The following is an 18,057-nucleotide window of genomic DNA, read 5'->3' as shown; positions in this document are numbered from 1 at the left end:
GAAAAAAAGGTTCAAGCTGCAGAGGCGACAAGCCTTCTTTACAGTGAGAACTGTGAATCTATGGAATAGTCACCGCAGGAGCTGTCACAGCAGGGACAGGAGATGCTGCAAAAAATACTTAGATAATTTCCTAGAACTAAAAAATATCAGCTCCTATGTGTAGAAATTTTTCCTTCCCTTTTCCCGTCCCTTGATTGAACTTGATGGACATGTGTCTTTTTTCAGCCGTACTAACTATGTAACTATGTAACTATGTAACTATAATGATGCCGGCTGTGTGAAAATCACGCAGCCACGCACCATATACAGATGCCACTCTGAACTTTTGCGCCCGCAAAATGCCGCGTTTTTGCGCGACACGCTCGTGTGAATCCGGCCTAAAAGGGAGCAGCGTCTATCAAAGGGTCATTTTTTTCAACTTGCACTCGTAGTTAATTTATGCAGATTGCATTCCATATGGCTTAAAGGCTATGTAAACCTTTGAAAGTGATAATTTTTTTTTAAATAAAAATGTCAGTGTGTTTTGTGCAACTTTAAAATTCGTTTTTTATTAAAAAAACTTTTTGAGATACAGCTGCTTTGTAACCTGTATACAGAGCAGCTGTATCGTTCGCTGAATCCTGTACGCGTCAGGTCCACGGGACTGACGGGTTCAGTGACAGTGGGTCCTCAGTGGCTCTGACACACAGGATCCACCTGTTATCCATCGAATCTAAGTTCATAACTTTGAACATTACAGGTGATCCTGCGTGTCAGAGCCACTGAGGACCCACTGTCACTGAACCCTTCAGTCCCACGGACCTGACGGATTCAGGTTTTAGCGAACAATATAGCTTCTCTGTATACAAGATTCAGAGCAGCTGTATCTAAAAAAATAAAAATAATTTTTAATAAAAACTAATTTGAAAGTTGCACCAAACACTGACTGACATTTTTATTGAAAAAGAAAATACTCTTGAAGGTGTACATAGCCTTTAAAGAGGCTTTTGGCATTGTGTGCTAGGAAGAGAGTAAGGAAATTCTGCTTTGTCTTTTTGCAGAAGTCCACAGAATTTAAGGGCTTTTCAATGTCACAAAAATATATTTATGTTGTATCTCTGCTGCAGAAGAGACCTTGTTAAAGATAACTTCCACCAAATATAAAAAAAATCACCAGAAAATATAGATCTTTTAGCTGTACTGTCCTGTTAGAATTTTATGGGTTTAGAAAAAAGGGTCAGTATTTTTGTTTCCAGAAACAGCGCCCCTCTTGCCCATGGGTTGTTTATGGTGCTGCAGCTCAGCCCTATTTAAGTGAATAGGTCTGAGCTGCAATACAAGACACAACCCATAGATATGAAGGGCACTGTTTTTTATGGGGAAAAAAATTAAATCCTTATTTCTATTCAAAAACCCATCTATTTAGGTTGTTAATAACTCAGCTGTCGCTAAGTTTATCTGTCCGTGGGACTGCTGGGTGATAAACCAATATGCCCACTAAAGTCCTGTACAGCTCCCTTGTAGGTATCACCCAACCTTTCCAAAGAATTCTCAGACAAACTCTGAAAAGTTCAGACTCGGCTCAGCTTTATCTAAATTTTAGTACAGCCTAGAGGACACACACTAGACCAATCAATATACAATCAATATACAGGTCTCATGATAGGCACTGTGTTGGCTTTTCCATCTCCCATGTTCTCCTTTTTAATGTAAACCCCCACCCTCACCTTTCCCGTAGCTAATGGGGGGATCTCACTAATCCTCATGCAAATGGATTTCCATTTTCTCTGCTCATATATTATTTTCAACTTATTATATGCTTCCTTCTTGCATTTTAGCCAAACAAAACCTTAGCCTACAGTAATATATATCTAATCAATAATTTCCACCCGAATGAGGTAAATCAATAATAATCTTTTGAAAAGCTTGGAGCTATCAATCATCTGTCATTTGCAGCGCTCGTTCCTACAGTGGAATGCTGGCTAAGTTTAGTCCAACATTGTAACCGTAACTCCCTACTAATAATGCCGGCTATTTTTAACAACGCTCTCCTATTGTTATTGCATGTTTGAAGCCGTGATGTTCTAAAAATGGTTCTTCTCTCTCTGGATTCACGCTGCACACATGATCCGTTCAGTAATTAGAGATAGTCAGCAATTACATGTGATTTGTTCAGACTTATCGGCAGCCAGCGGTCTCCTAGCACCCAGCATCACAAAGGAGTAGCGCTGAAATGATGAGAGTGTTTACCTCTACATTTAACAGCCTATAAACAATGCCATAACAAGAGTGTGAACGATCCTATAAGCCAAGGTAAGGATGTGAAGTTTCTCAGCACTTATTGATGAGGATGATGACTAGGAACTCATCACATGTAATTGCAACGTATACTCACACCATTATTTTACATCAGTGCAATGGGAAAGGGAATTTATTATTTTGCCTATTTCCCTTGTCTGTACTAAGCCGGGTTCTCTTGAAGATAAATGGTGTGTGTTGTGTAAATCACAAGACATTACTTTTAAAGTAATATCTATTTTTCATGAATTGCTCTCGGTTGCAAACGTAATTACAACATTTACAACACTCTACAGAAGATTAGCAAATTCCAATTTTACAATCAAAACTGCAACCCCAAAGAATAATTCAGCGGTTGCATAGTTGAAATTTCCTCAGGAGGAAATTTCCATTAAAAGTGACCATTAGATTATAGATATTAGATGTTCTTTAAAATACAATTTCTGAATAAGCGTTATGTTCACACAGGCTATTTTCGGCCGTTTTTCAAGCCATAAACGGTCAAAAAACAACCGAAAAATCGGAAGCAGAACTCCTCGAAACATCTGGCCATTGATTGCAATGGGGAAAACGACGTTCTGTTCCGATGGGCAGTTTTTTTACGCGGCCATTTTGAAAAACGGCCGCATAAAAAAACGGCCGCGAAAAAGAAGTGCCTGTCACTTCTTGGGACGTTTTTGGAGCCGTTTTTCATAGACTCTATAGAAAACAGCTCCAAAAACGGCCGTGAAAAATGGCGCAAAAATCACGAGTGGCATAAAAAACGTCTGAAAATTAGGAGCTGTTTTCCCCTGAAAACACTTCCGTATTGTGAGATGTTTTTGAGTTTGTGTGTGAATATACCCTTAGAGTTGAGGGAGCTTTTGTCATCTAGCAGTCAATTGGCACCGGTTTTATCAAGACATGCCAAACTGATAATGATGTCTCATGGGAGGAAAATTGCTTTGTTTTGCCGGTTTTAATGCTCTTTTTGCATCCCGCAAGTGTAGATGTTCCTGTGATCCCTGTAAAGAGCATTTCTTTAGAGGGACCCTATAGATCACAATGATCGGTGCACTATTGCTTGCTGATGATTGTTTAATTTTATTACAAATATATATTCAACTTGTACTTTGATATTTTTTTTCTTTTCCTCTCATCTCACAATGCCATGCACTGCCACAAAGTTTTAAACATTCTTCTATATGGATGGAAACCACAGTATTGTTTGTCCTGAGCTTACTGGTTCATAGTGAGGGTTGATACTTACTAAGACAAATCAATGGATAAGAGGTAGCAAGAAGAGAGTGTAACTACACTATATGGACAAAAGTATTTGGACACCTATATATTACAACTACAGGAGCTTTTATGACACCCCATTCTAAATTCATAGGTATTAATATGGAGTTGGTCCCCTTTTGCAGCTAAAACAGCTTCCACTCTTCTGGGAAGGCTTTCTACGAGATTTTGGAGCGTCTGTGGGAATTTTTGCCCATTTATCCAGAAGAGCATTTGTGAGGTCAGACACTGATGTTGGGTGAGAGGGCCGGGCTCACAATCTCCGTTCTAGTTAATCGCAAAGGTGTTGGATGGGGTTGAGGTCAGGGCTCCATGCGGGTCAGTCAAATTCTTCCACACCAAACTCACCCAACCATGTCTTTATGGACATTTCTTTGTGCACTGGAGCACAGTCATGCTGGAACAGAAAAGAGCCGAACCCCAAACTGTTACCACAGTGTTGGAAGTATACAATTGTCTAAAATGTCTTGTGTGTTGAAGCAATAAGATTTCCCTTTACTGGAACTAAGGGGCCGAGGCCAACCCCTGAAAACAACCTAGCATTATCCCTCCTCCGCCAAACTCTACACTTGGCACAATGCACTCAGGCAGGTAACATTCTCCTGGCATCTGCCAAACCCAGACTAATCCATCAGACTGCCAGATAGAGAAGCGTGATTCATCACTCCACAGAACACGTTTCCACTGCTCCAGAGTCCAGTGGTGGCGGCTTTACACCACTCCCTCCAACGCTTGGCATTGTGCTTAGCATTTTGCTTGGTGATGTAAGGCTTGCACACAGATGCTTGGCCATGGAAACCCATGCCATGAAGCTCCCGGTGCACAGTTTTTGTGCGGATGTTAATGTCAGAGAAAGTTTGTAACTGCAGTTATTGAGTCAGCAGTGCGTTGGCGACTTTTATGCAGTATGCGCCTCAGCACTCCGCGACGCTGATCTGTAACTTTACGTGACCTGCCACTTTGTAGCTGAGTTGCAGCGGTTTCTAAACGCTTCCATTTTGCAATAATACCACTAAGGCCCCATGCACACGAACTTGCTTTTGCGGTCGCAATTCCCCCGAAAATCCATGTCCATTCATTTCTATGGGGCCATGCACACGACCGTAGTTTTGACGGTCTGTGCATGGCCCAGGAGCCCGCACCGCAGAAAGAACGGACATGTCTTATTACAACCGTCTTCTGCGGTCCGGGCTCATTGAAAATAATGTGCATTGCCCGCGATTTGCGGGCGGATTGCGGCTGACAGTCCGCTGCAGGCCGACCCGAAAATCACGGGCGTGCACATGGCTATGGTCGTGTGCATGAGGCCTAACAGTTGATTGTGGAATATCTGGGAGGGAAGAAATCTAATGAACTGACTTGTTCCATTGATGGCCTCCTATTACAGTACCACACTGGTATTCAGTGAGCTCTTTGGAATGGCCCATTCTATCACAACTGTTTGTAAAGGCAGACTACATGGCTAGGTGCTGAATTCTATACACCGGGGGCAATGGGCCATATGAAGCACCTGAATGCAATGATTAAGAGGTGTGTCCCAATACTTTTGTGCATATAGTGTACGTGTCACAATGAAAATGTGTATATCATTCAGGCCCTTGGACAGCTCAGATAACACCTCAGTGGTTGTCACCTTTGACTATGGTTGCTGCATGATCTGTGTCACAATGACACATGCACTTTGCTTTAACATATTTATTTAATATGCCCTATTGTTGCAGTTGGGAACCTTTTTGTCTGGAAATGCCCTTTAAAAGTGAATCATTCTTAAAAGCTATTAAAAAAATTAACTATAGTAGGTAATGGATCAAGATGAAAGAACTCTCAGTGACCACCAGATTTGTGTGAATGATGTGCTAGACACAATATTAATAGCTAGGCTATTATATTGTGTATGTGATGAACGAGCTTACAGTTAATACCCAATAATCTTGTCTGGGATTTATTTTATGATCCAACACTTAATATGGATGCGACCTCAGCTGTCCTCCTCAGGTCCTCCTGTTATCCTCAGCTCCTCCTGTCCTCCTCAGCTGTCCTCCTCAGCTCCTCCTGTCCTCCTCAGCTCCTCCTGTACTCCTCAGCTGTCCTCCTTCGCTCATCCTGTCCTCCTCAGCTGCATTGATGCAAAATTGATGTTTTTGTAAATTGTGTGTATCTACGTAGAGGAGACGCATGAATAAGTGAATAAAACAACACATTTGGTTTAGCATGAAAGTGGCTAGCATTGCTCATCTGCAGTGCAGTGGCTTTAAGAATGATCGGGCCAGTTTGCTACTACACATTATATTGGTACATTTTTCCTTTGTTCACATGAGTCATTTTCAAAAATATACTAGAACATACTGGATTTTCATTATACTATAGAATATGTTTGATCCTGATAGACAATTACAGGGTAAGCTTAGGGGCAGGGACTGATTCATCAAATGAACGTTCTGCATTGACAAAGGGCTCAAAAATATTTTAACGCTATATACACGCTATAGATACATTTACAAAATGTCATGAATTGCATTGGCCTCCAATGTAAACGTTCCCCATCTAGATAACCGTTAACTGTTGGATAACAGGTAGGTAGGTTTTGTGTAGTTAATGTTCCTGCTCATAAATTTACTTGACAGCTGGAATTGCTACGTTTCTGCTGAGGCTACCTATTGGCTATGTTAAGTTTTTTCCATCGCTTGGAGCAAAATTGGATGCTATTTACACAAATGAGTAGAAGATAATTATGTCAAATATAATATTACCTTTTACCTAAATCTTAGATCTTTCTGTAGTCTGAAATAGAAAAAAAAACAAGAGATATATCCGTCCAAATTAACAAGGACTTTTCTGGAAGAACTGTAATGGTCAATTCACACGAAGCATAAATACTGCAGATTTTCCGCAATGGAATTTGTTGCGGAAAATCTGCAGCAAATATAGTAGCAGCAAAGTAGATGAGTTAAAACAAATCTCATCCTCACGCTGCGTAAATACTGAGCGGGAAAAACGCTCAGAAATTGACCTTCGGTATGGAATTTTATTCCACACCAGTATTTGTGTAAACGCTGCTTATTTGTTGCAGGTTTTCCCCATTGAATTCAAAGGGGCGGTAAAACCTGCAACAAATAGCCGTTTTTGCATTTTTTTTGCGGCAGGTTAGCAGCGATTCTTCCACAAAAAATGCAACTCAGAAAAAAAAAAAAATCTTATGCTTACCCAGGAGTCTGTATTTCTTGCTCCAGGCCGGCCTCCTGGGATGAAACATCATCCCAGAAGGACGCAACAGAAAGCCAAGTGTTGCGACTTTTGCGGCGGCATCGCATATTTCATACTTACACAGAACGCTCTCCTTTTCGCTGCAGTCCGGCCTCCTGGGATGACGTTTCATTCGATGTGACCATTGCAGCCAATCACAGGCTGCAGCGTCACATGGCCTGAAACATCATATTAGGAGGCCGGACTACGTGCAGAAGAGAGGGATGTTTTTCCGTCACAACATGGTGCGGTTTTTCGGACGGAAGGTGCTGCGGGTTCCAGGTCGGATATGCTGTGCAATTTTGACGCAGCATAACCTAGCCGTGGGAACCCGGCCTAAAATTAGCTGCTTGCAGCGTTAGTATGGAGAAAACCTACAGGGAGAGGTTCTCTGATCTGAACCAAGGGGAGATGACATCAGAGCACTTTTAGAATGCAATCTATTCATTCATTTAGAGACGTCTTCTAATGCACCAAAATGCAGTCAAAAAGGAAAGAATCCCCATAGCTTCATCTCAGAACATTAAACCATGATGTCTTAAAGGCTATATACACCTTTGAAAACACACATGCCAGAGACACGCTGGAACTGTGGACACTGAACCCGTCAGTGCCGCTGACCTGACAGATACAGGTTTCAGCGCTAGAAACAGCTGCTCTGTACACAGCATACAAAGCAGCTGTATCTCAAAAATATAATTTTTTATGAAAAGTAATAAAAAAATTACACCAATCACACTGATATACATTTTCATTCAAATGTTTTCAAAGGTGTACATTTAAGTCACGTCACTTGTTGTAATATACTTTCTTATAGCTTGCTCAGTAGTCTTCAACTCTAACTTTAGCCCTACATATCTAATATTCCTGAAATTTTCACTAGAGTTTTTTCATTACACATAGTATTATTTTATCATCTAATAATTGCTGTAATATTTATAGTAGATTAAAGTAGATTAGAAGTGTTATAGAAATATTTACTCCTCCAGCAGTTTTCACCTATCCACTGAATAGGTAATAAATGTTAGATCAGTGGATCTAAATGCTGGGACCCCAACGATGGCTAGAACCCGGTCCCCCATTCTCCCATGCACAAGACAGCGGCTGGGAGGAGTTTGAATGGAGTGGAGGCCGGGTATGTGCAATGCCGCTCCATTCAAAGTCTGTAGATCTGATAGAAACAGTGGATAGGTGAAAAATTCTGGAGCCTGAAATACCCCTTTAAGAAATACATTTCCATAGATTTTTATTAAGGAACCAGTATTATAGGGTTAGTAATATAAATGAGTTTGAGGCTTTTTTAAATAAGCACTGACTCTTACTTAACAGATTCATGGTAGTCCGCTGCCAACACAGAGGCTGATCTGTGTCTGATCCCCCCACTTACTATGTGCCATTTGTAATACTAGTGTTTACTGCTGTGGTAGAGGGTCCTTTCGGTCCTCCCTGGCACCATGACCGGAGTGCGACTGGTACTTTTCCACCCCTTATAGCTACGCCCCAGAGTATAATGTCCAGCTGTTAAGGCGATAGTGTGTAACTCCGTTGCAACCTCCTATTTCTTCTTTCTTTTTCTTTATATAATATATATTGACATGAGTAATATATCAAGGTCTGATGATCACTGAAGTAGAGGTATCTTTGTGATGCAGCATCAGTTCTTGAATTCTGTTTCTGTGTTGAGTTGCTGGTTTTTTATTTCTCTCCTTCCAGGAATGTTGGATAAGAGACACCATTGTCATCTGATCTGCGATGTGCCTGACTGAGCACTTTTACACTCTAATGCTATTAATACAACCTGACAATGCTAAAAAGGCATTGAAATGTTTATTCTGGTAACATCTTCTAATGACCTTTACTCACTTATGTCCAGATTCACTAAGTGCTGTCAAATCAGGGCACTAATGTATTCCTGCCGGGGCAAAATATATGTGTGGGATGTCAAATTTCCATTCATTAAACATTGACCCTCATGTCTTTTGCTCATCTATGTTTTGTTTGTTGTGATCACATAGATGGCTGTTAACTGACATATATATTAAGATTATAATGTACATGTCCTCTAGAACCAAGTAATATTCAAAGATTTTTTTTTAAATATATATTTTTTAAAAATAAATCTATTTTCCATCTCTTATTAAAGCACCTGGTTTGTCCATGTTAATGTGTTGTTTGTAACCTAAAACTACATCTAATCTGAAGGTTTAGGTCACGTTGCAAGAGCAATAAAATGTAACATTTATGTGGGTAAATTGAACCTGTTTAATCTCAGTTTGAAGTCCTTAAAGCGGTTGTCTAGTCCCCAGTCCCCAGAATAGGCCTTCAATATATTATCGGTCGGGGTCGGACTCCCGTCACTCCAGTTGATGAGCTGTTTCGAAGGGGCCTTTACTGCTCATACTGTGAATTGCCGACACACTTGTAGCGGCGGTTCACAGTATTATAGCCTTCTGCCATTCACTTAATAAGCGGAAGCAGCGCCCCTACGAGCGCTGCGGCCCCTTTAAGACAACTGATCAGCGGGGGTGTCGGTAGTCGGACTCCGACCGATCAAATATTTTTGGGGACTGGACAACACCTTTAAAGCCCTATAATCTTCAATTATAGCCATGTTGAACATGTTGTCTGTGTTTTTGGAGAACTTGGACATTCTGTTAGGGCATGACCACACATGGCGGAATTCCTCCGCAACTGTCCGCATCAATGCCGCACCTAATCCGGGTTGCGGATTACGGCTGCGGATCTGCACAAAATGTGCAGAAAATTGATGCGGACTAGCTGCTGCGGACTGCGGGAAAAGTGCTTCCCTTCTCCCTATCAGTGCAGGATAGAGAGAAGGGACAGCACTTTCCCTAGTGAAAGTAAAAGAAATTCATACTTACCGGCCGTTGTCTTTATGACGCGTCCCTCCTTCGGCATCCAGCCCGACCTCCCTGGATGACGCGGCAGTCCATGTGACCGCTGCAGCCTGTGCTTGGCCTGTGATTGGCTGCAGCCGTCACTTACACTGAAACGTCATCCTGGGAGGCCGGACTGGAGACAGAAACAGGGAGTTCTCGGTAAGTACGAACTTCATTTTTTTTTACAGATACATGTATATTGGGATCGGTAGTCACTGTCCCGGGTGCAGAAACAGTTACTGCCGATCGCTTAACTCTTTCAGCACCCTGGACAGTGACTATTTACAGACGTCTCCTAGCAACGCTCCCGTCATTACGGGAGCCCCATTGACTTCCTCAGTCTGGCTGTAGACCTAGAAATACATAGGTCCAGCCAGAATGAAGAAATGTCAAGTAAAAAAAGCAAGACGCATCCGCAGCACACATGACATGTGCATGACAGCTGCGGACTTCATTGCGGAACTTTGAATCTCCATTGAAGTCAATGGAGAAATTCCGCCATGAGTCCGCCACTGCTCCGCAACAGACAGAGCATGCTGCGGACACCAAATTCCGCTCCGCAGCCTATGCTCCGCAGCGGAATTGTACGCATCGTGTAAACGAACACTGCTAAATTAAAGTGAAAGTCAATGTAGAAACGGCTCCGCTGCGGATTAACGCTGCGGAGTGTCCGCAGCGGAATTTAAGTGCAATTCCGCCATGTGTGAACCCGCCCTTAGTGGTCCACATGCTGCTCCACTTTTGATGCCCAGTGTCTGACCATTTCCATCTAAAGATGGAAATTAATCGTATTCATCATTATGAATTACATGAAATAATTCCTAAAAAAAATTCTGTAAAGTTCCTCAAAAGCAGAGATAAGAGAGTGAACGCCACTGTAAGAATTATTGCAGTCAGATTTTAGCATTGGCACAGAAAGTGTCTGTATGAAACTGTATGTGATAAATTGTTAGAGAAAGTTTACAGCTACTGTAAAATAGAAAACATATTTTATTATGTAACATTCACAAGTCGCTACTGAATGTGTTCCCAAAACTGATGAAATAATTGAATGGGTGGTTAACAACAAGCAGCAAAACATGAAGGTGGTTGTTATATGCCAAGTATTTAAGGGTGCATTCATACTTTTTTTTTTCAGAGCATCTATCTGCGTCGGTCTCCACCAATGCCAATTTTTTGCAAGATCCGTCACAATCTGCGTTTTCTTTTTGTTTTATGATTGTGAGTAGTGGGTGACAGAAAAACTGATGTCACTAATGAAAATTAATGTCATTTAGGCTGGATTCATACATGCAGTTAAACACAGAAGTGGCCCCAAGAGTATAAAGAAATGACTTATAATACTTCATTCTTCTGCAGTACTACTGCTCCCCCTCCCCTGTCTATAGACTTCTCTGGGCAGCTGTAACCTAATCCCTCAGTGATCTGAGGGTCTGTCTCCTCAGAAAATTGAAGGGGTCTCTAGCTAAAGGTAGTTACAGCATATTTAATACAACACATGACATGCTCAAACTATGTAATTATAGTATCTTTTACATTTTAGCTCTCAAGTGCTAATCTTGGGGACCATCACTATAGTGAGGAGGGTGAGTTATATACAAATTCATTCTTGTTGACCTTTTCTTGGAATACATTAATTTGTAGTTGCCTCCACTCCCAGCGCCCATTCCTATATGTCATGCTGCTTATAATTTTCTATGCCACCGTCAGATAAAAGATACTGTAAACTGCCTGGCCACATTTATATGGAACAGTGTAAAAACAGCAAGTCTTGCGGAAAATTTGTTGCAGAAATCCATGTGTTTGCTGCCAAAAAACAACCCTACACAGATAAATGGAATTGACTTTCAGTTGCAGAAATGTCCGCACTGAAGCTGCCATGTGTGACTGCGCCCTAAAGAGTAGTAAAATACTGAACTGCAAAACTAGTCACTCAATCTGAGCTTTCAATCAGTTTACATTGTGATTGGTTGTTAAGGGCAACAAAGCAATTTGGAAATGTTTAAATCTGGCTCTTTACTTTATTGGATAAAGTTGGCAGAACCAAGGATTATTTTTAATCTCCCCTAATGTATTGCTGCAATTTTATTGCTGTTTGTAGAGGAAATGATGACTTAAAGGGGTTAAATGGGATTAGAAAATAGAGTCTGTTTTTTTACGTCTTTTTTTTCAATTTTTTTTTTTATTACCAATGAAAGCTTCTAAAAAATGTGTCAAAAAAATTTCCACTCATAGAGCATGCAGCGTTTTGGTAAAAAAAATAAAAAAAGCTATGGAACCAAAAAAACACACCAAAAGTGAGGATAAATTGCAAAAAAAAACGCATTGTTTGTAGTGCGTCTGATATTTGCATATTGACTTACAGCAAACATCGGGCAACAGCATTTAAAAAACAAATACTGCAAAAAAAACACTACGGGCGGAATCAGCCTTAGGGCTTAGTCACACGAACGTTGAATACATCCGTGTGACGGCCACTAAAACAACGGCTGTCACACGGACGTATGTATTTCAATGGGGCCGTTCACAAGGCCGTTGTTTCAATGAACCGTGTAAAGGGTCCGTTGAAAAATAGAACATGTCCTATTTTCTTCTGTTTTCACTGATCCCTCCATAGACTCAAGTCTATGGGGATACGTGAAAACGGGTCCGGCACGGGTGAAACTCGGACGTGAAAAACTTCCATTTCTCACGTCCGAATTTCCCCACGTTTGTGTGAATAAGCCCTTATGGGGAACAGAAGATTATTTTAATCCCATTCAACCCCTTTAATAATATTATAAATATGTATACATTTCTTTAACATTGATAGAGAAAACCTACAAACTAGAAGTATACTCTATTGACATTGTGTCGAATGTTTCTTTTTTTTTATTTTTATATATCGGTATTTAAGTATTATCGGATACTGTTGATTCTGTTAAAAGACCTGGTTAATGTTTCATCAAGCTTCAACTTTTCACTAGGAAACACAAAGTGCAAAGGCCAAAGCAAGACGCCAAATTCACAATTTCCTGTATAATCCTATTCTATAAAATTTTTATATAATATTCAAGTGGCATCAAAAAGCAAAATCAAAATCTGTGACGTTAAACCTTTTTTGGAAAATGTTCTGTACTACAGCCAAAAACAAGGGGAAGGTTTGTGTAGCTTTAATGTGTTAACAGCTATTGTGAAACATCGCACTAGCAGGAGGAATAGGGGAGGGCTGATTTTTTTCTTCCTCGATCTCACCTGTTCACTCATGTACCTGCTACATTACATTTCATCAAAGCGAGGAGTGAAGGCAACTCGAAATTATCATGAAACAGGATATTACTTTTCCGGTGTTATCGTCTCTGGTTACGTCTGAACACCCAGGTACATGCAAAATTCTCATTGTAGGATTTTATTACATCTAGCTTACAATCATATAGCCTTTTTAATAGACATGTGAAATCATTTATTGTGTATTATGTTGTTTTTTATTTGTAAAATACATGAAAGAAATAAATACTCATAGAAAATATGGATTTAAGAATACTGGACATAAGCAATAAAAAGTACGTAGCCAGAATTTTCTCAATTAACTATGTCTATGCTGGAGATTTGGATCTCTGTATCAGAAAAATAGAGCTCCAACAGCTATAAAGATTTATTAAGAAAGTAAGGTTTCGTTCACATCTGCGTTGGGGTTCCGTTCATGGGTTCCGTCGGACCTTTCCGTCAGGGCGACCCATGAACAGAAACCATAGGTTTCCGTTTGCATTACCACTGATTTCAATGCTAACGCTTCTGTTGCTAATTGTTTCCATTTGTCTCCGTTCTGTAAAGGTTTCTGTTTTTTGACAGAATCAATAGCGCTGTCAACTGCGCTATTGATTCCGTCAAAAATATACTTTCCTGAACTTGACCTCAGAAATCTCTTCAACAAGTTTACCCTAGAAAGGTCTGAATGAAGTCTAAGACTTAGCATAGAAAATGCAAACACATGAGCTACAGTAAAGTCGACTGAGCTATTGATTCCGCCGAAAAATGGAAACCTTACGGAACGGAGACAAACAGAAACCATTAGCAATGGAAGCCTTACCATTGAAATCAATGGTAATGCAAACGGAAAGCTATGGTTTCCGTTTGGTTTCCGTTCATGGGTTCCCCTGATGGAAAGGTCTGATGGAACACACGAATGGAACCCTGATGCAGATGTGAACGAAGCCTTACCAGTACAAAATTGTGGACCTATTTAAATTAAGACAAATAAAAAAATATATACTCAACACTTCTTGTTATTTGTTGCATGGGTTGCAGTGTAGAAGGGAAAATGGATAGTAACTAACTATATCACATACTACAGTATAGTATTCCTCATTATAACACCATTTAATGGATCTCGCCTGGTGATATTATAGCCTGCAATGAGCTTTGACCACACGGCAGGCTGTCTGAGTACAGGATCAGGCTTGCAGTTTCCAGTCCCACAACTAAGGCAAGAAAAGATCATTACAGAGGTGTGACATGTTTCCTTTGTAGCATGTTGATAGCCTCTTCAATGCCATCTGACCCAATTGTTTCTTTAAAGAGGCTCTGCCACCACATTATAAGTGCCCTGTCTCCTATATAAGGAGATCGGCGCTATAATGTAGGTGACAGTAATGCTTTTTATTTAGAAAAACGATCTATTTTTACCACTTTATGAGCGATTTTTAGCTTTATGCTAATGAGTTTCTTAATGCCCAAGTGGACGTGTTTTTACTTTAAACCAAGTGGGCGTTGTACAGGGGAGTGTATGACGCTGACCAATCAGTGACCAATCAGCGTCATACACTTCTCTCCATTCATTTACACTGCACTAGCGATATAGTTATATCACTATGTGCAGCTACATACACAAACACTAACATTACTGCAGTGTCCTGATAATGAATATACATCACTACCTGCCTGGACGTGATGTTTATTCAGAATCCTGACACTTCCGAATCTTTTCTGTGAGATTCCAGCAAGGCAAGCGTAAAAGAGTATAGTATAATATAATATAATGTGAACTATTTAGGGGAGTATTATTTGGATTATTTGGATAATACATATCATGTATGCACTATGTGGCAGTTTTATGTGGGCTGAAATTCTGAGGAAAAATTGTCTAAAAGTGGCAAATTAGAGGGGGGAAGGGATTACTATGTTTTGTTTTTTTGTCCAGTATCCAATTTTCAATAAAATTGGCCCTGAGGTAAAGGTTCTCCATAGCAAAAGTCAAAAATAGCCCACCTGTCCTCTCAGCACAGTAGGGTCTGACAATTGTTTTCCTCGCCATCTTAGAGCTATGTGACACTTGAGCTAGTTTCTACTTACTATGGCTAGATAACAGTATGGTGCTTGTAAAGAAGTGAATCCTTGCATAGGTTCTCATTACCCATAAAGAAAAAGATGGAATGAACATGAGCCGAATCCACACCTGTACACAGCGCCATAGTATAAGCGTTTCTCTCATTTTTCTCTCTTTCTCTCAATCTCTTCACTCTCTCTACTTATAAATATGTGTATGTATACTGAAATTGTATCCATCCTTAAATCTCCTGCATTGCCATTAAGTTAAATTGTAACATTATAGCATAATGCAGCTACCACTAGGGGGAGCTCAATGCATTTAAATTATACATCTCACATTGAACTCAATACTAGCTGTGTAATTCCATATATAAGGAGGTGGTGGCTATAGGCAAAAATAATTTTTATCATATAACTAAAGTGTGACTTCCAAATACTAGGTGCGCCCCTGCAATCCCCATGACCTTACCTTGCATATTAAGTCCACACCAATGTTAGAATTTTTAAAAGTAGAAAATCCCATAATCATATATGTTCTTTCATTTCAAAAACAGTTCCAAGTAAAATATCTAAATGATTTCTTATAGGGTAACCAAACTATTTTTCTGAACAAATTGAAATACAACATATCAGGTCGTAATAATTTATTTCTAGTTCATTTAGAAATTTTGTGGGAACCAGCCAAGTGGATGTAGGACATATGAGATGAATGTTACTTCACTTACCTGTCAAGGCTACAGTGAATGAAGTATCGCATGTATTATTCAACAGGTTATTATGTCAAGCAATAACACTGCTGTAATCCTCCATGTCATGAAAGGGCTGTTCACACTAATAATGATATCAAATGATCATGAAAAATGGTAAAGGGTGAGAAAGTACAAACTGGAATCAAGTACTGACTCAAGAATTAACATTTTAATATTATAAATTATAACAAAATTCCTTTAGTTCAGCACCAGGTGGAAATCCCATTAATCTGCCACAATGCAAAAATTGTTCCAAGTAGAATTTTAATCTAGACATGCCTGATAGCCTAAAATTTTCACAGTCTAAGTAAAGAATTAAAATAAGCATAAGTCCTCTCTCAATATCCTACACAAAGACTCAGAACTATCCAGTGACATACATAGAGAACGAGGTCCCATAGCAAAGATAAAAATTAGGCTTCTTTCAGGTTTTTCTTGACATCATCAGACTCCTCATCACCTGGTGCGTCCGTCACATTTCTACTTCCTTATTTGCTACCATTGCAGCATTTGTGGAGACCTCGTCCCTGTCCAGGTTCTTATCACTCTTTAAAATGGGGACGCTACTAGCCTCCCTCCAGGGGCCCCACAGAAGCCGCATGGACTTCCCCTAATGGAAACATCTTTAACTTGTACAGTTCTGACCATTCTACTGAAAAGTGAGAATTAAGCATCGTACATCAATGGTCTAAAATGAATTTCCACCCTTAAATACCATGTTGTTGTTTTTTTATCTAAATGTTCAAAATTCTGTGTATTTAATTTTAGCAGTCCGGTCTCCAATTTTCTGATATAAATTCAAAACACAGTGGTCCAGGTTTACTAATAGTGTCTTAAATTGAGACATCTTAGAATTTAACTAGATGCACCAAATTTATCACCATGGCTCATGATGGATGATAAATTTGGTGCATCTTTAGACACTTCTGTCTAGCTTTATACCAGCTCTTGATTGTCTTTAAACCACTTTTTTTACAGCAAAATTTTGGTGCAATTTGGTGCATCTTAAGCCACACACACTTACCCGCAAAGCCACGCCCCTTGTCAGACATGTTGCAAACATCTGCTCTTTTTAGCAGCCACCACTAGAGGGAGTTTGCCGTTATACATTCAATGCATTAATATCACAGTATGCAGGAAGTGTCCTCTAGTAGTGGCTGCAGGCATCAAGAATGCTATATTTTAAATCTATGTTTTTTCTTTTCAGATGTAACAGTATAATAGTGGTTCATGATACCAAGTAACTCATTGTTTAATAACTGAAGTCTATGTTTTGGTGATCGCCCAACATAGAGTTTTTATCAAAACCAGTACCTCTCATATCGAGCTGACCGGCTGATGAAAACTTCAAATAGCTCTGAATCTGGCACGGAGTTTATATGGGGTGGATACGATGCGTAGAAGCACACAACGTATCCGCCCTGTGCTTCGCAGGTAATTCCAGGTGAAAAACCACACTAAACTGTGGTGCAGTTTTTCCGGCCAGAATGTCCGCTGCGGAAAATTGCAGCACTAAGCTGGCCTGCTAGCAGTTTCGTCCTAGAAGAACACTGCAGCCTATGATTGGCTAAAGCGGCGGTCACCTGGGATGAAGCACCATACCAGTAGGCCGGCGGCCCTCTGACGTCATCCAGGCTGGCCGTTTGGGATGACGTTTCATCCCATGTAACCGCTGCTACAGCCTGTGATCTCATGTGGTCACATGGGATGATTCGTCATCCCAGGAGGCTGCGTTGGAGGGAGGGAGGAACACAGACTTCTGGGTAAGTATAAGATTATTTTTCCTAAATTGCGTTTTTGCGGCAGAATCGCTGTTAACCCGCTGCAAAAAACGCAACAACTTCTATTTGTTGTGGCTTTTACCTCCCCATTGAATTCAAAGGGGAAAACCCACAACAAATAAGCAGCGTTTACGCAAATACAATTGACGTGCTGCTGAATAAAAATTCGCACCGCAGGTCAATTTCTGAGCGGTTTTTCCACGGTGTTTACGCAGCGTGTGGATGAGATTTGTTCTATCTCTTCCACTCTGCTGCTTCTGTATTTGCTGCGGATTTTCCGCAACAAATTCCTTTGCGGACAAACCACAGTATTTACGCAACGTGTGAGCTGACCCTTACAGCTAAGAATCGAAACTTTCCTACATTCATGTTGGTTTTTATGGTAATACACAGATAAGAAAGGAAGACATTCCAGTGTCTAAGAATGGCAATTTTCGCAATTGTCTAAAAATAGTAAAACTATTAATCTTGCATCAATAGGACCTGATATGTGCTGGATGATCAGGCTTTCTGGATTAT

General features: G+C 40.3%; 1 protein-coding gene across 5 annotated transcripts in view; it reads left to right on the top strand.

Moving 5' to 3' along the window:
- Nucleotides 1-18,057, top strand: part of ZNF385B (zinc finger protein 385B) — a 384,342-nt gene that overhangs the window by 263,709 nt on the left and 102,576 nt on the right. Inside the window, exon 1 of one of the 5 annotated variants that reach the window (XM_075829531.1) lies at nt 2,243-2,292. The exons of 3 other annotated variants lie outside the window; for them this stretch is intronic. Coding sequence is in view for 1 of the 2 variants with exons in the window: in XM_075829529.1 (XP_075685644.1) it covers nt 13,004-13,061 (58 nt within the window). In the remaining variant the exon portion in view is untranslated. Of the gene's footprint in view, nt 1-2,242; nt 2,293-12,951; nt 13,062-18,057 lie in introns of those variants that run through there. One more of the 5 variants, XM_075829529.1, reaches the window with a different exon arrangement.

The sequence above is a fragment of the Rhinoderma darwinii genome, chromosome 6 (genome assembly GCF_050947455.1).
Source record: "Rhinoderma darwinii isolate aRhiDar2 chromosome 6, aRhiDar2.hap1, whole genome shotgun sequence".
Taxonomy (NCBI): domain Eukaryota; kingdom Metazoa; phylum Chordata; class Amphibia; order Anura; family Rhinodermatidae; genus Rhinoderma; species Rhinoderma darwinii.
The sequence above is the reverse complement of the archived record's forward strand: the minus strand, read 5'-3'. Positions and strand labels throughout refer to the sequence as shown.